The 19291-nt window shown below is 46.9% G+C and overlaps 1 protein-coding gene across 1 annotated transcript in view; it reads right to left on the bottom strand.

The window, feature by feature from the left end:
- The window catches only part of LOC124553639 (D-3-phosphoglycerate dehydrogenase), a 76167-nt gene extending 57204 nt beyond the window's left edge, over positions 1 to 18963 (bottom strand). Inside the window, exon 1 of the mRNA XM_047127510.1 lies at positions 18740 to 18963. Within this exon, the coding sequence (XP_046983466.1) occupies positions 18740 to 18874 (135 nt within the window). The 5' untranslated portion in view covers positions 18875 to 18963. The remainder of the gene's footprint in view (positions 1 to 18739) is intronic.
- Positions 18964 to 19291: the final 328 nt, after the last annotated feature.

Below are 19291 nucleotides of genomic sequence, written 5' to 3'. Positions count from 1 at the left end.
AACATTGTCAAAAATATTGTTTAAACTAAAAAACGATTATAAATTACAATTTTTCATCTTAATATATTTTAAGATCACACCACTGGTCGTAGCGCATGCACCTTCGTTTAAAAATATGCATTGACTGAAAAGCGAACCCGAGCTGCCGACATGGAGAACACCGTTGATCACCGAAAAGCTGAACTTCATCTAAGGTGCGACTGGATTCGTGATTTCCTGTCGGTAAGGTCACAGTTCGTAGTAATAGACGGAAAGTCATGGAGTAAAACACAAGTAATATCCGGCGTTCCCCAAGGAATCTACTGTTCCTGCTCTATATTAACGACATAGGAGACAATCTGAGTAGCTGTCTTAGATTGTTTCCAGATGATGCTGTCATTTACCGTCTTGTAAAGTCATCAGTTGACCAAAACGACTGCCAAAATGATTTAGATAAGATGTCTGTATGGTGCGAAAAGTGGCAATTGACCCTGAATAAAGAAAAGTGTGAAGTTAATTCACGTGAGTACTAAAAGAAATCAGCTACATTTCGATTACGCAAAAAGTCACAAAACTGAAGGCTGTAAGCTGAACTAAATACTTACCGATTACAATTACAAATAACCTAAACTGGAACGATCACATAGATAATGTTGTGGGTATAGCAAACCAAAGACTGCGATTCGTTGGCAGAACACTGAGAAGGTGCAACAGGTCTACCAAAGAGACTGCTTACACCACGCTTGTCCGCCCTGTTCTGGAGTACAGCTGTGCGGTGTGGGATCCGCATCAGGTGGGACTGACAGATGACATCGAAAAAGTACAAAGAAGGGCAGCTCGTTTTGTATTATCGCGAAGTAGGCGAGATAGTGCCACAGACATGATACGTGAAATGGAGTGGCAATCATTAAAACAAAGGCGTCTTGCGTTGCGACGGGATCTTCTCATCAAATTTCAATCACCAGTTTTCTCCTCCGATTGTGAAAGCATTTTGTTGGCACCCACCTACATAGGGAGAAATGATCATCACGATAAAATAAGAGAAATCAGGGCTGGCACAGAAAAATTAAAAGTGCTTGTTTTTCCCGCGTGCCGTTCGAGAGTGGAACGGTAGAGAGACAGCTTGAAAGTGGTTCACTGAACCCTCTGCCAGGCACATTATTGTGAATAGCAGAGTAATCACGTAGATGTAGGTATTAAATGCGCTTGGAAACCTTTGCACTGAGTTGGTTTGGATGATTGATATTTTAGGCATGAACTTTAGGTACAATAAAAACAAAAAATTTACAAAAATCCGATTGGCGTGTGGCCTTCTTCAGTGTAGAACACGTCAAAACGCTTCAACTTCCTTAGCGGATTTTTCTAGCTTTTTCGAAAAAAGTCTTAGCGGATGGGATAGCTAAAGTGGTACATGTATTTTGCTGTTTGGAGAACATAATAACGGACGATGGCCGCAGTATAGGGAATGCGACTGGCAATAGCAAGAGAAGCGTTTCTGGAAAAGAGAAAATTGTTAACATCGATTATAAATTTAAGTGTTGGGAAGTCTTTTACGACGATATTTGTCTGGACTGTAACGTTGTACGGAAGTGAAATGCGGAAGATTAACCGTCCACATAAGAAGTGAATAGAAGCTTTTGAAATGTGGTCCTACTGACGAATTTTGAAGATTGGATGGGCACATTGACTAACGGCCGAGGAGGTACAGAGTTGAATTGGGAAGAAAAGAAATTTGTGGCGCAACTTGACTAAAAGAAGGGATAGGTTGATACGAAACATCCTGAGTCATCAAGGAATTGTTAGTCTACGTACGCGGGGAGGGCAGTGAGGCCTGAAATTGTCTATGGAGACGTAGGCTTGACTAGCGGTGCAGGTGGGTGTGGGTTGCGGCTGCCGCACACGTGTGGAGGGGCTTGCAGAGGTAAGTGGGTCTCTGGTTCGCAACCCGGTTTCGCCAACCTCTGCATCCAGGACGACTTTCTCTGCCCGACTGAGCCTACCGGCTGGGTCCTCGCTATAGGCCCCCGCTGCAATAGCCTGTAACAAAACACTGAACCTCTTTTTCCCGGCCTCCCGATCTCAGAGATACAGGAAAATTGTATAGGAGTGTGTGCTCTGACTCTTTTCCAGTGACCCGCCATCGTCTACTCTGAAGCTCCGTAGCGTTCCTCCTCAACGGAGTAGAGTTAATTACGCTACTGGCCATTAAAATTGCTACACCAAGAAGAAATGCAGATGATAAACGGGTATTCATTGGACAAATATATTATACTAGAACTGACGTGTGATTACATTTTCACGCAATTTAGGTGAACAGATCCTGAGAAGTCCTTACCCAGAACAACCACCTCTGGCCGATATAACAGCCTCGATACGCCTGGGCATTGAGTCAAATAGAGCTAGAATGGCGTGTGCAGGTACAGCTGCCCGTGCAGCTTCAAAACGATACCACAGTTCATCAGGAGTAGTGACTGGTGTATTGTGACGAGCCAGTTGCTCGGCCACCATTGACCAAACGTTTTCAATTCGTGAGAGATCTGGACAATGGGCTGGCCAGGGCAGCAGTCGAACATTTTCTGTATCCAGAAAGGCCCGTACAGGACCTGCAACGTGCGGTCGTGCATTATCCTGCTGAAATGTAGGGTTTCGCAGGGATCGAATGAAGGGTAGAGCCACAGGTCGTAACACATCTGAAATGTAACGTCCACTGTTCAAAGTGACGTCAATGTGAACAAGAGATGACCGAGACGTGTAACCAATGGCACCCCATACCGTAACGTCGGGTGATACGACAGTATGGCTATGACGAATACACGCTTCCAATGTGCGTTCACCGCGATGTCGCCAAAAACGGATGCGACCATCCTGATGCTGTAAACAGAACCTGGATTCATCCGAAAAAGTGACGTTTTGCCATTCGTGCACCTAGCTTCGTCATCGAGTGCACCATCGCAGGCGCTCCTCTGTGTGATGCAGCGTCAGGGATAACGGCAGCCACGGTCTCCGAGCTGATAGTCCGTGCTGCTGCAAACGCCGTGCAACTGTTCGTGCAAATGGTTGTTGTCTTGCAAACGTCCCCATCTGTTGACTCAGGGATCGAGACGTGGCTACACGATCCGTTTTAGCCGTGCGGATAAGATGCCTGTCATCTCGACTGTTAGTGATACGAGACCGCTGGGATCCAGCACGGCGATCCGTGTTACCCTCCTCAACCCACCGATTCCATATTCTGCTAACATTCATTGGATCTCGACCAACGCGAGCAGCAATGTCGCGATACGATAAACCGCAATCGCGATAGGCTACAATCCGACCTTTATCAAAGTCGGAAACGTGATGGTACGCGTTTCTCCTCCTTACACGAGGCATCACAACAACGTTTCACCAGGCAATGCCGGCCAACTGCTGTTTGTGTACGAGAAATCGGCTGGAAACTTTCCTCATGTCAGCACGTTGTAGGTGTCGCCACCGGCGCAAACCTTGTGTGAATGCTCTGAAGAGCTAATCATTTGCATATCACAGCATCTTCTTCCTGTCGGTTAAATTTCGCGTCTGTAGCATGTCATCTTCGTGGTGTAGCAATTTTAATGGCCAGTAGTGTGTAAAGTTATTGTTATTCACTTCAATGGCTTCTTGTTGTCAAATTTACTCCTTGTCCTAATACGATTTTTAAATGTCTTAAGCAAGTTACGTGGCACTAGTAATGTTCTACGACGACCGTCTTAACACGATGCTGCAGCTGATCGGGAAAACATTGTCGGAGCCGCAAGTGCTCGTAATACACTTAGAAAAAAAAAGGTAAGAAAAAAAAATGTTCACCATCACGCATCAGCGTGTTGAAGATCGACCGACGATTTTGCAAAATATTACGTTTAAAATTATAATCGCTTTTTCTCACTTTTGATTGTTCTGTTCTTTACAACCAACGATAGATTGTCATTAGTCGTATATTTAAGAAGTGAACTGCGTCACAATCAAGAAATATGTATCCAGAATCATATTTTCACTCTGCAGCGGAGTGTGCGCTGATATGAAACTTCCTGGCAGATTAAAACTGTGTGCCGGACCGAGACTCGAACTCGGGACCCAGGCAAAGGTCTCGAGTTCGAGTCTCGGTCCGGCACACAGTTTTCATCTGCCAGGAAGTTTCAAATCAGCGCACACTCCGCTGCAGAGTGAAAAATCTCATTCTGGAAACATCCCCCACACTGTGGCTAAGCCATGTCTACGCAATATCCTTTCTTCCAGGAGTGCTAGTTCTGCAAGGTTCGCAGCAGAGCTCCTGTAAAGTTTGGAAGGTAGGAGACGAGATACTGACAGAAGTAAAGCTGTGAGTACCGGGCGTGAGTCGTGCTTCGGTAGCTCAGATGGTAGAGCACTTGCCCGCGAAAGGCAAAGGTCCCCAGTTCCAGTCTCGGTCCGGCACACAGTTTTAATCTGGCAGGAAGTTTCAAGATATATGTTGTCGCCTATGTAGACCATTAACCATAAGGTTAATGTTTCAGTAACCCAACTGACAAAAAGTTACATGAAGTGGTATTATTAATACACACATCAAAAGAAGTTTAGCATCACCTTGGTTCCGACAGTTTCGGAAACTACAGATAATTGGAATAGAGATCAACTTAAACATCATTTCAGCCCATTTTTATTGTTGGTCCAGATTGTCCCACTCGTCAACGGCGATTTGGCGTAGATTCCTCAGAGCGGTTGGTGGGTCTCGTTGTCCATAAACAGCCCATTTCAGTCTATCCCAGGCATGTTAAATAGGTTTCATGTCTGGAGAACATGTTTGCCACTCCAGCCGAGCGATGTCGTTATCCTGAAGGAAGTCATTCCGAAGATATGCACGATGGAGGCCCGAACTGTCGTCCACGAAGGCGACTGCCTCGCGAATATGCTGCCAATATGGTTGCACTATCGGTCGGAGGATGGCATTCACGTATCGTACAGCCGTTACGGCGCCTTCCGTGACCACCAGCGGCGTTCGTCGGCCCCACATAATGCCACCCCAAAACAGCAGGGAACCTCCACCTTGCTGCACTCGCTGGATAGTGTGTCTAAGGCGTTTAGCCTGACGGGCTTGCCTCCAAACACGTCTCCGACGATTGTCTGTAACACTCATCGGTGAAGAGAACGTGATACAAACCTGAGCGGTCCATTCGGCATGTTGTTGGGCCCATGTATTCTACAGTAGGTTCCTCCGAGTCCCTAAGTGCGTGGCAAAGGGTGGTGTTCGTTTTGTTTGTACCGCTGCGCCCTTCCCGTTCGCTGTTATACAAGCAACGCGCCACAGACCGTTGTAGCAGGCCGGAGTGACCGAGCGGTTCTAGGCGCTACAGTTCGGAACCGCGCGACCGCTACGGTCGCAGGTTTGAATCCTGCCTCGGGCATGGATGTGGTGATGTCCTTAGGTTTGTTAGGTTCTAAGGGACTGATGACCTCACATGTTAAGTCCCACAGTGCTCAGAGCCATTTGAACCATTTGAACCTTTTAATTTCACTCCCCTCTCCAACTTTGTCATTTGTTTCCTTAACCACTTGCCCAGTATACAGACTTAATAACATCAATCTAATTTTATACGTATTTCGCGGCTTCAAACGTGACTGTATTCAGTACATTTGAAGTATGAATTAACAAACGCCTTCCGCTGCAGTCTGGAACCGCAAGACCGCTACGGTCGCAGGTTCGAATCCTGCCTCGGGCATGGATGTTTGTGATGTCCTTAGGTTAGTTAGGTTTAACTAGTTCTAAGTTCTAGGGGACTAATGACCTCAGCAGTTGAGTCCCATAGTGCTCCGAGCCAACAAACGCCTTCAGTCACAACTTTTCGAATTTTATTAAGTACACGATGCATTTCAGACCCTGTGGGTCCATCATCAGGTGTAATTTCTCTTAGTACATACTTTGCTTTTTTCGCTTGAATGAGGTGAAATGCATGAGAGAAATATACGTTTCACCTAATTCAAGGGAAAAAATAAAGCATATATTAGGCAAGTTACACCTGATGACGGACCCACAGCGTCCGAAATGCATCGTGTACTTAATAAAACACGAAAAGTTGTGACGGAAGGCGTTTGTTAATTCGTAATTCCAATGTATTAGTAACATCAGACCTATCTCACTCCCTTCTCATATACGGCTTCCCTATCACCTCTTTTCGGCTCAAACTCGATAAGCGACCTGCATTCGTTACCAGATTTCTTCAAATCACATTTAAGTGCCTGGCAAAGGGTTCATCGAACCACCTTCACAATTCTCCATTATTCCAATCTCGTAAAGCGCGCGGAAAGAATGAACACCTTATCTTTCCGTACGAGCTCTGATTTCCCTTATTTTATCGTGGTGATCATTCTGCCCTATGTAGGTCGGTGTCAACAAAATATTTTCGCATTCAGAGGAGAAAGTTGGTGATTGGAATTTCGTGAGAAGATTCTGTCGCAACGAAAAACGCCTTTCTTTTAATGATTTCTAGCCCAAATCCTGTATCATTTCTGTGACACACTCTCCCATATTTCGCGGTAATACAAAACTTGCTGCCTTTCTTTGAACTTTTTCGATGTACTCCGTCAGTCCTACCTGGTAAAGATCCCACACCACGCAGCAGTATTCTAAAAGAGGGCGGACAAGCGTAGTGTAGGCAGTCTCCCTAGTAGGTCTGTTACATTTTCTAAGTGTCCTGCCAACGAAACGCAGTCTTTGGTTAGCCATCCCCACAACATTTTCTGTGTGTTCTTTCCAATTTAAGTTGTTCGAAATTGTAATACCTAGGTATTTAGTTGAATTTACGGCTTTTAGATTAGACTCATTTATCGTGTAACCGAAGTTTAACGAGTTCCTTTTTGCACTCATGTGGATGACCTCACACTTTTCGTTATTTAGGGTCAACTGCCAGCTTTCGCACCATTCAGATTTCTTTTCTAAATCGTTTTGCAAAAAATGGTTCAAATGGCTCTGAGCACTATGGGAGTTAACATCTATGGTCATCAGTCCCCTAGAACTTAGAACTACTTAAACCTAACTAACCTAAGGACATCACACAACACCCAGCCATCACGAGGCAGAGAAAATCCCTGACCCCGCGGGGAATCGAACCCGGGAACCCGGGCGTGGGAAGCGAGAACGCTACCTCACGACCACGAGATGCGGGCAATCGTTTTGCAGTTTGTGTTGATCTTCTGATGACTTTATTAGTCGATAAACGACAGCGTCATCTACAAACAACAGGAGACGGCTGCTCAGATTGTCTCCCAAATCGTTTATATACATAAAGGAAGAGCAAAGGGCCTATAAACTACCTTGGGGAACGCCTGAAATCATTTCTGTTTTACTCGATGACTTTCCGTCAATTCCTACGAACTGTGTGACCTCTCTGACAGGAAATCACAAATCCAGTCACATAACTGAGACGATATTCCATAAGCACGCAATTTTACTACGAGCCGCTTGTGTGGTACTGTGTCGAAAGCCTTCCGGAAATCCAGGCAAACGGAATCGATCTGAAATCGCTTGTCAATAGCACTGAGCACTTCATGTGAATAAAGAGCTAGGTGTACTAACGCGCACCGCGACCTAGCGTAGCGTAGGACAGGGGAGGGCGTTCGTATTGCTGGCAGTGGGAGCCACAAACTGAGCCGGCCGTTGACCTTGGCAAGGGCACACACGCACACACACGACCTGTTGGCCTTCAGCCCTCCAGCGTAGCCAACAGCATCGGCGCGCCACACAAACCCTGCTTCCAGGAGCTGCCTCTCACACTTAACGAGCAGCCGGTGTATTTTAGCCCTTGCAGTGCACGGGAGCGACAAGCCATCGTTTCCAGTCACAGGGGAATTACACGGCGGCCCAAATGAATGTTGACGTTGTTTCGTTTTGATACGTGATAATCGCCACATAAACACTGTTTTGTTTCGTCATTTTTTTCTGTTTTCTGTCGTTCCGTAGCCGCTTCCAAAATTCATTGAGGTATGTTCCGTCTATGCAACTAACTGAAGACAGTTTGTTTATTACCATACGCGTTTCGCTTTTCTTATTTACAAGCATCTTCAGTGGCCTGTAATACATGTTTCTTTTTATACATATAGGAACTTCCAAAGGAGATACAAAGAACAGAAGTTTGGAAGGTGGGATGTTTAATCCATGGGAGGGTGTCGGAGAGATACTGAAGGAAGTGAACTGGCAGGCTCTTGAGGACAGATGTAAACTGTCCTGAGAAAGTCTGTTAACAAAAGTTTCTAGACAAGGCTTTAAATGGTCACTCTAGGAATCTGTCACCATTCGCACTGCCCTTCTCTGTATATGTTCAATATTCCCTATTAGTCCTATCTGGTACGGGTCCCACGCACTTGAGTAATCTTTTGGAATCGGTCCCACGAGTGTTTTGTAAGCAGTCCTAATATCTAGAATGAGATTTTCACTCTGCAGCGGAGTGTGCGCTGATATGAAACTTCCTGGCAGATTAAAACTGTGTGCCCGACCGAGACTCGAACTCGGGACCTTTGCCTTTCGTGGGCAAGTGCTCTACCAACTGAGCTACCGAAGCACGACTCACGGCCGGTACTCACAGCTTTACTCCTGCCAGTACCTCGTCTCCTACCTTTACAGAGTACCGGCCGTGAGTCGTGCTTCGGTAGCTCAGTTGGTAGAGCACTTGCCCGCGAAAGGCAAAGGTCCCGAGTTCGACTCTCGGTCGGGCACACACTTTTAATCTGCCAGGAAGTTTCAGTCCTAATATCTGTGTGTGAAAGTAGGAACTCTGAATAATTCACACACGAGAACTAGCGGCTGTTTCACCGCTCATCAGATAAAACTTTCTTGCAACACAAGGCTAACACAGCCTGACCGCCACCAACGGCGTCCGAACCTAGACTCCCGTGCAAACAGCCGCTGTTCACCAAGGAAGCCTCGCTCAAGCACCACCGAAGTCAGTAAAAGTACTGAATGTGAAAACTGCTGAAATTTTTACTTTTTATAGCCGGCCGGTGTGGCCGTGCGGCTCTAGGCGCTTCAGTTTGGAACCGCGTGACCGCTACGGTCGCAGGTTCGAATCCTGCCTCGGGCATGGGTGTGTGTGATGTCCTTAGGTTAGTTAGGTCTAAGTAGTTCTAAGTTCTACGGGACTGATGACCAGAGATGTTAAGTCCCATAGTGCTCAGAGCCATTTTACTTTTTATACGCATATGATACTTCAAATCACAAAATGGTTCAAATGGCTCTGAGCACTATGGGACTTAACATCTGAGGTCATCAGTCCCCTAGAACTTAGATCTATACCGAAATATACCAAATTCAGGACAAGACAATTTGCAGACGAGATACAATGCATCATGACGGGCAGCTGTGCAAGTGAGGGATGATTTTAAATTGTATTTTGAACAAAATCCTGTAAAAATGAATGTAGAGTACACTGCTTAAAAACGTGTTGTGTGCTCTTACTTGTGGTATCCTTTATATTGGCAATGAAGAAAAATTTTAAATTGTATGTTGAAGATAATCCTGCGCACAGAAAGTGAACAACACTGCTTAATAAATGTATGTTACACATGTAGTTACTTGCAGCACCAATTATATTCGCAACTTCCCCCCCCCCACCCCCCAATCACGGTATGATATTAATCGCTTATGATAATTTTTAATTCTGTTGTCCCACAATACACGCCGTTCTTGAACCAGCACTGATTAAAATTTCAGCCGTTTTAAGACGTGAAACACACTGCAAACCGCGTCGACTTCGCGCGGAAATACACTCCTGGAAATTGAAATAAGAACACCGTGAATTCATTGTCCCAGGAAGGGGAAACTTTATTGACACATTCCTGGGGTCAGATACATCACATGATCACACTGACAGAACCACAGGCACATAGACACAGGCAACAGAGCATGCACAATGTCGGCACTAGTACAGTGTATATCCACCTTTCGCAGCAATGCAGGCTGCTATTCTCCCATGGAGACGATCGTAGAGATGCTGGATGTAGTCCTGTGGAACGGCTTGCCATGCCATTTCCACCTGGCGCCTCAGTTGGACCAGCGTTCGTGCTGGACGTGCAGACCGCGTGAGACGACGCTTCATCCAGTCCCAAACATGCTCAATGGGGGACAGATCCGGAGATCTTGCTGGCCAGGGTAGTTGACTTACACCTTCTAGAGCACGTTGGGTGGCACGGGATACATGCGGACGTGCATTGTCCTGTTGGAACAGCAAGTTCCCTTGCCGGTCTAGGAATGGTAGAACGATGGGTTCGATGACGGTTTGGATGTACCATGCACTATTCAGTGTCCCCTCGACGATCACCAGTGGTGTACGGCCAGTGTAGCAGATCGCTCCCCATACCATGATGCCGGGTGTTGGCCCTGTGTGCCTCGGTCGTATGCAGTCCTGATTGTGGCGCTCACCTGCACGGCGCCAAACACGCATACGACCATCATTGGCACCAAGGCAGAAGCGACTCTCATCGCTGAAGACGACACGTCTCCATTCGTCCCTCCATTCACGCCTGTCGCGACACCACTGGAGGCGGGCTGCACGATGTTGGGGCGTGAGCGGAAGACGGCCTAACGGTGTGCGGGACCGTAGCCCAGCTTCATGGAGACGGTTGCGAATGGTCCTCGCCGATACCCCAGGAGCAACAGTGTCCCTAATTTGCTGGGAAGTGGCGGTGCGGTCCCCTACGGCACTGCGTAGGATCCTACGGTCTTGGCGTGCATCCGTGCGTCGCTGCGGTCCGGTCCCAGGTCAACGGGCACGTGCACCTTCCGCCGACCACTGGCGACAACATCGATGAACTGTGGAGACCTCACGCCCCACGTGTTGAGCAATTCGGCGGTACGTCCACCCGGCCTCCCGCATGCCCACTATACGCCCTCGCTCAAAGTCCGTCAACTGCACATACGGTTCACGTCCACGCTGTCGCGGCATGCTACCAGTGTTAAAGACTGCGATGGAGCTCCGTATGCCACGGCAAACTGGCTGACACTGACGGCGGCGGTGCACAAATGCTGCGCAGCTAGCGCCATTCGACGGCCAACACCGCGGTTCCTGGTGTGTCCGCTGTGCCGTGCTTGTGATCATTGCTTGTACAGCCCTCTCGCAGTGTCCGGAGCAAGTATGGTGGGTCTGACACACCGGTGTCAATGTGTTCTTTTTTCCATTTCCAGGAGTGTATCAAACAATTAGATCGTGTCCGCTTCGCCACAACTCGAGTCGCACACTGCCTCGCATGTGCCTAGGTGGCGTTGCACGTGCGCGCTCGCCTAGGACAATTTGACCGTTGGCCGTTGTTTGATATTTCAGCGCGGTCGCTGCACCGCAAAGCGTTCGGAACAGTTCGCTAACGTAGCTGCGTTGCTGCGTCCAAGGTCGCGTGTTTGTCATTGAATAAAGTGTTTCTTCCCTTTACAGTAGGCTGTCGTGTAGCCGGCCGCGGTGGTCTAGCGGTTCTAGGCGCGCAGTCCGGAACCGCGCGACCGCTGCGGTCGCAGGTTCGAATCCTGCCTCGGGCATGGATGTGTGTGATGTCCTTAAGTTAGTTAGGTTTAAGTAGTTCTAAGTTCTAGGGGACTGATGACCACAGATGTTAAGTCCCATAGTGCTCAGAGCCATTTGAACCATTTACAGGCTGTCGTGTTACAGATCCCAGTGCCTTGTTGACTTTGAGTTGATTTAGCTACATTGACTGGCCATTGTACCGTGTGGGAGTGTGTTTACTACAGCTCGTGGTTGTGTGTGTGTGTGTGTGTGTGTGTGTGTGTCGCTTCGTCATCTTACGACGCAACAGCTCGCGTTTAGCCAAGCACGCACGCGTTCCGAGAAGCTACTGAGCTTAGCCTGTTTACCTACCGCGGTTCCACGCGCTCGTGTTTACGTTCGCAGCCACCAAGAGCGCGCTGTGACCTTGAAGTTGTTGTTCCGGAAATCAGTCACTTCCAAGGCCGTGACGTCGCTAGCGATTGGCGGATGCCCCCGTCTACAATAGGCGTATTACGAGGTGTGTTCAGAATGTCACGGCAGTTAGGTAATTTCGCGGCTTGTATTAATTCTATTCGTGCTATTTTTTCCGTCGTTGTGTTTGTAAAGATCACTGACAAGGGAACCTCCCCATCTCACCCCCCTCAGATTTAGTTATAAGTTGGCACAGTGGATAGGCCTTGAAAAACTGAACACAGATCAATCGAGAAAACAGGAAGAAGTTGTGTGGAACTATGGAAAAAATAAGTAAATTATACACTGAGTAGTCCATGTGGAAGATAAGTAACATCAAGGACCATATGTATTCAGGAACGCCGTGGTCCCATTGTCAGCGTGAGCAGCTGGGGAAGGAGAGATCCTAGGTTTAAGTCTTCCCTCGAGTGAACAGTTTACTTTCTTTATTTTCGCAAAGTTATGATCTGTCCGTTCGTTCATTGACGTCTCTTTTCACTGTAATAAGTTTAGTGTCTGTGTTTTGCGACCGCACCGCAAAACCGTGCGATTAGTAGACGAAAGGACGTGCCTCTCCAATGGGAACCGAAAACATTTGATCGCAAGGTCATAGGTCAACCGATTCCTCCACAGGAAAACATGTCTGATAAATTCTATACGACACTGGTGACGGTATGTGCGTCATATGACAGGAATATGTTGTCGACCCACCTAACTTGTACACTTGGCGAATGGGTAAAAAGGTTCTTCTACCTTGCCCGATTTAGGTTTTCTTGTGGATGTGATAATCACTCCCAAAACAGTGATAGCATCGGACGGACGGACGGACAGATAATAATTGTCTGAATATAAAAAATTACACTTTCCACTCGAGGGAAGACTTGAACCTAGGACCTCTCGTACTGCAGCTGCTCACGCTAACCACGGGACCACGGCGCTCCTGAGCTCACACTATCTTTGATGCCTGTCTTGTGCATAGACTACTCAGTTTGTATATTTTGCTTATTTTTTTCATTGTTTTCTCGATTGATCTGTGTTCAGTTTTTCAAGGCCTATCCACTGTGCCAACTTATAACTACGTCTGAGGGGGGGGGGGGGGGGGGTGCGATGGGGAGGTTCCTTTGTGAGTAAAATGATACCCACAGCGTCTATTTAGTTTGTTGTCAGCCGCCAAAAACCAACGGGTGTTTTGATAGTACTGATTATTTATTTTGTATAAAAATGATCAAAAAATTTATATTGAATTGTGTTATAACTACACGACAAAGTACTGCAAAGTTTTAGAAATGTTAAACACCGCTTTTGGCGAGTGTGCTATGAATGAAACAAGGGTTCGCGTGTGGTGGGATACGTCCCGGAAAGCTCTGTGAAGATACCGAGCGGACATCATTAGCCGATGAAGTCGTGAGAAATGCCGGAGAAGTGGTGACGTACTATCCCCAAATCGCAGTCGGGAAAGTGGATGATGATGTTGGCACATCGGTTAGCTGTTTCGGGTACGAAAACTTGTTCCAAAATTGTTGAACTACAGATGGCTGAGCACTATAGGACTTAACATCTGAGGTCATCAGTCCCCTATAACTTAGAACTACTTAAACCTAACTAACCTACGGACATCACACACATCCATGCCAGAGGCAGGATTCGAACCTGCGACCGTAGCGGTGGCGCAGTTCCAGACTGTAGCGCCTAGAACTGCTCGGCCACTCCGGCCGGCGAACTACAGATGAATGCGAGAATAGTTATATGAAGTCAGTAACGATGCAGAATTACTGAAACACGTCAAAACAGGTGAACTTGTTCCCAAATTGTTGAACTACAGACGAATGCAAGAATAGTTATGTGAAGTCAGTAACGATGGAGAATTACTGAAACACGTCAAAACAGGCGATTAAACATGGGCTTGCGGATACGACGTCGAAACTAAGTTCCATCTTCCCAGTGAAAATACTATAGATAGCTACAACACAAAAAAAACTGCACAAGTTGTATCAGATGTGCCTATGCTCACCAGGTTCTTCTATTTTAACGGCCTATCCATCACATCACGACTTCATGACACAAGGACGAACGATCAACAAGGATTATTGCTCACAAGTTCAGTGATGATGTTTGATTTTCGGAGCCACGCGGGATTAGCCGAGCGGTCTGAGGCGCTGCATTCATGGACTGTGGGGCTGGTCCCGGCGGAGGTTCGAGTCCTCCCTCCGGCATGGGTGTGTGTGTGTTTGTTCTTAGGATAGTTTAGGTTAAGTAGTGTGTAAGCTTAGGGACTAATGACCTTAGCAGTAAAGTCCCATAAGATTTCACACATATTTGAACATTTTTTTGGTTTGCTGGGCGCTCAATTGAATTTTTTACACATTCCAATCTAGCCACTGTCACGAATGGTGATGAAATGATGAGGACAACACAAACACCCAGTTCCCAGGCAGAGAAAATCCCCAAACCCGGCCGGGAATCGAACCCGGGACCCCGTGATCCAGAGGCGGCAACACCAGCCACTACACCACCAGCTACGGACCACAAGCTCAGTGCCGTCTGCGTGAAGCAACCTGAAAGTAAGCCGCCAGGATCTGTGCCGTAACAATTCACTGTTTTTACTTTACGATCATGCGTCTGCCCACATTTAGTTGCTGGTTCGCGAATTTTTTGGCCAAACACAATGCTGCAATGTTGCCCAACCCTCAACATTCAGGAGACATGGCCCCATGTGACTTCACCCTGTTCCCAAAAATAAAGAAACTTAAAGGACCGTCGTTTAGCAGCCATATATCAGATTAAAGACGCGTCACTCAGAGAGCAACAGCTATACGAAAGACGGAATTTTTAAGTGTTCCGGGAGATAGAAAAAGCAACGGCATAAGTGTATACTATGAAGATGGTATCTGTTCTTTTGAACATGTCCAAAAGAACAGATACCATCCTCATACAGATAAGGCTAACTGGCCATTGACCTTCTTCATCTGGATGCACACGCATTGCCCCAACTCCATTGAGACTCGGTAAGATTGTCTGCCGCGAGTAATGAGTGTAATGGGCAAGGGCACTAAGAATGTAGTGTGTGGACATTAAGCTGGGCCGGACGCTGTGGCCGAGCGGTTCTAGGCGCTACAGTCCGGAACCGCGCTGCTGCCACGGTCGCAGGTTGGAATCCTGCCTCGGGCATGGATGTGTGTGATGTCCTTATGTTAGTTAGGTTTAAGTAGTTCTAAGTCTAGGGGACTGATGGCCTCAGATGTTAAGTCCCATAGTGCTCAGAGCCATTTGAACCATTTTGAAGTCCGATGTCATCATGAAGAAAGTAAAATTCCAGATCGAGATTTTACTCTGCAGCGGAGTGTGCGCTGATATGAAACTCCCCGGCAGATTAAAACTGTGTGACGGACCGAGACTCGAACTCGGGACCTTTGCCTTTCGCGGGCAAGTGCTCTACCATCTGAGCTACCGAATCACGACTCACGCCCCGTCCTCACAGCTATGCCATGTGTCCGCAGTATCCTTTCTTTCAGGAGTGCTAGTTCTGCAAGGTTCGCAGGAGAACTTCTGTAAAGTTTGGAAGGTAGGAGACGAGGCACTGGCAGAAGTAAAGCTGTGAGGACGGGGCGTGAGTCGTGCTTGGGTAGCTCAGTTGGTAGAGCACTTGCCTGCAAAACGCAAAGGTCTCGAGTTCGAGTCTCAGTCCGGCACACAGTTTTAATCTGCCAGGAATTTTCAATGTGAAATTGATCACACCATATATCGAATGTTGATAAAAATAGCTCCATATTTATCAATCATATACAACGGCTCCCTTATAGAGAGATCCGTACCTAAAGGATAGAAAGTCGCACAAGTCACACCAATACCCAAGAAAGGAAATGGGAGTAATCAGCTAAATTTCAGATCAATATCACTAACGTGGATTTGTCGTAGGATTTTGGAACATATGCTGTGTTCGAATATTATAGTTAACCTTGAAGGAAACGATTTATTGACACACAGTCAACACGGAGTCAGAAAATATCCTTCAAATGGCTCTGAGCACTATGGGACTTAACATCTGTGGTCATCAGTCCCCTAGAACTTAGAACTACTTAAACCTAACTAACCTAAGGACATCACATACATCCATGCCCGAGGCAGGATTCGAACCTGCGACCGTAGTGGTCGCGCGGTTCCAGACTGTGGAAAATATCGTTCTTGTGCAACTAAACTACCTCTTTATTCTCACCAGGGGATGTTAAACTGATCCCATATTTTTAGATTTACAGAACGCTTTTAACACCGTACCTCACAAGCGACTTCCAGTCAAATTGCGTGCCCATAGACCACCGTATCAGCTGTGCGACTGGATTCGTGATTTCCTGCCAGGATGTAATAACTGATGAAATGTCATCAAGTAAAACAGAAGTAACGCCTCGCGTTATCCAACAAAGTGCGTTATGCTGTTCCCAGCGATATAGGAGACAATCTGAGCCGCCCTCTTAGATTATTTGCAGATGATATCATTCACCGTTTTAAAAAGTCATCAGATCAGTAAAACAAATTACGAAACGATTTAGAGAAGATGGTGCGACAAGCGGCTATTGACTCTAAGTCGTGAAAAGAGTGAAGTCATCCACATGAGCACAAAGGGGAATCCGCTAAATTTCGGTTACAGAATAAGACACAGAAACGTGAAGCCTGTAATTCAGCTAAATACCACTGCATTGATAATGACCTGCTGACACAGGTCGAAATCGGATCTGCGTTGTGACTATAAATGTCATATAAAAGCAACTTAATTCTACGACTGATTGCTGCTCTGTCTAACCCAATATAACCACAGTCTTTGCGTGCACCCACCCCACGGAGGGCAACCTGATGAAAATACCTAGGGGTTACAATTACGAATAACTTGACTTGGAGCGATCACACGGATAATTTTGTGGGGTAAGCAAACCAAAAAAATGCGATTTATTAGCAGAACAGTTAGAAAATCCGACAGGTCTACCAAAGAGACTGCCCACACAACGCTTGTCCGCCCTTTCGTAGAGTACTGCTGTGCGCGGTGTGGGACCTGCACCAGACAGGCTTGACGGAGAACATCGAAAAAGTTCAAAGAAAGGCAGCTTGTTTTGTATCGTCGCGAAATAGGGGAGAGGAGGTCACGGATATGACACACGAATTGGGGTGGCAGTCATTAAAACAGCGGTTTTTTCGTTGCGGCAAGACCTTCTCATTAAATTTCGATCACCGATTTTGTCATCAGAGTGTGTAAGTATTTGGTTGTCTGCGACTTACGTAGAAACGAATGATCATGATAAGAAAATAAGGCAAATCAGAGCACGCGCAGCAAGATTTAAGGGGGAACGAAATTTTGACGGCGAATAATTCGAAATTTTTTTACTGCGGAATTCGGACGTATAGGCACTGAAGAATTATTACCCAAAATATTATGCGCGAACTCCAAAAAGTAACGATTCTGTGAACGTTTGAAGCCGAGCGTGCACGGACCGCCTAGGCGTAACAGATGAGGTTCAAAAAAATGGTTCAAATGGGTCTGAGCACTATGGGACTTAACATCTGTGATCATCAGTCCCCTAGAACTTAGAACTACTTAAACCTAACTAACCTAAGGACATTACACACATCCATGCCCGAGGCAGGATTCGAACCTGCGACCGTAGCGGTCACGCGGTTCCAAACTGAAGCGCCTAGAACCGCTCGGCCACACCGGCCGACACAGAAGAGGTTTCCACAGTCGTTATCGATACCATCACGATTTGAGTAAACGATGTGCTGGAGCGTTACTCAAAATGTGAACGAAAGTTTCAGTAGTCTCATTTGGAGATACGCTCCAAAAAGTAACATACAGCCGAAGCGTAATTGTCAACATTGCTTCAAATTTGACCGTAAGTCTATTCAGTGTAGGCCATACTGCAATAACGCATGTGGCAAACGTTCTTCAAATCAACATCGGCGAAGAAACGCGACTATTGCGTGAAGACAGAGACACCAGCGGCAAGGCGCTCAAAGACGGAGAGTTTTGAGGTCGAAAATGAGGGCTTATCAGGTCAAAGTAGCAGCATGCGGCCATCCACTATACCGTTACTATGGACCAGGCATCGATGATATCCCGTAAATTTCAAGCTTTGTCCCTTTTTTTATACAAAAAATTCTTGTCAAACTTAAAACACGTTTTTCTCAAAAACTTTGTTTTTCGGCATGGTTGTCGTCGCCCATACTACAATCTTCATCCGATTTTAGTAATTCTTGGTCTTCCTTGAAGCAAATTGAATTGTGTACAGTTCATCCTAGCCGATTTTTTTGTATTGATATTTAGTATACTTTGGGTCAAAAAGGAGGGACCAAATATTGTCATTTTTTTCGAATATCTATAATTTCACCTGTTTTTTTTTTTTCAAATCACTATGATGAACGAAAATTACATCTCTAAGGCTCAGGGTGATACGTTGATGTTTCAGATAACCACAAACGGAGCTATAGCGACAACCCTCGATCTATCTCCTTCTACAGCTGCCTCGCGAAATCCTAATTACACAGTGAAGATATCAATATTTATGAGTAAAAAATACCAATAAAAACTTTAATATATGCTTCATTCATGGCAGCAAACCCCATTTGTCTACTACATTCCAGTACAGAGAAAAAAAATCCTGAATTTGGGCAATATTTTCGTCTGTCACCCTCTTGTTCCGCCGTAAGGGTTCGTTTATCCCACGCGCTGTTCGAGAGTGAAACTATAGAGGCCAGGCACTTAATTGTCAACTGATGCAGATGAACAGACACTCCGTCGCATTCATTCCGGAAGTATTCTGTGGCCACGAGGTGACCGTAGAGCAGACACTCACCTTGACTTCCTCCAACAGCTCCTCAGGTGTCATGCGTAGCCTTCGCGTCACGGAGATGCCGTACTCGCGCAAGATTTGGTCGCAGCTTTCGTGGACAGCGTCCGCGACCAGAACGGAAGCGATATTCACCGGCATGTCAGCGGTTTAGCAGTGCGCGTACTCGAGACACTGTAGAAAAGCAGACTTTCAACCACCCGTGCGTCCTCGCCGACAGCCGCGTCCGGAATGACGGCGCAGTGCCCGGAGCGTGGGGTTTTATACCGCGCGCGCGCGCCGGAGCTTCGCGCAGCGGCCGGTAGGGGCGCGCTCGTCGGCCACTTGTTGCGCGAAACGGTTGGCACGGGGTGAGGGGCGCGTGGTGTGACTGGGATGAACGGACGCTTGCGAAAGCTGTTGTCATGGGCTGGATTGTTGGCGTTATCTCGTCCGAGCGCTCGTGGGGTCTGACGCAGAACGGACAGATTGGCTCATTGATGGCCCACTCGGCCGCTAGCTCCACGCCGCCAGCGCGGTGCGTTAGCTCGCCGGCCCCCTCGAGCGAAATAATGCGTT

This window comes from Schistocerca americana, chromosome 11, assembly GCF_021461395.2.
Source record: "Schistocerca americana isolate TAMUIC-IGC-003095 chromosome 11, iqSchAmer2.1, whole genome shotgun sequence".
NCBI classification, from domain to species: Eukaryota; Metazoa; Arthropoda; class Insecta; order Orthoptera; family Acrididae; genus Schistocerca; species Schistocerca americana.
The sequence above is the reverse complement of the archived record's forward strand: the minus strand, read 5'-3'. Positions and strand labels throughout refer to the sequence as shown.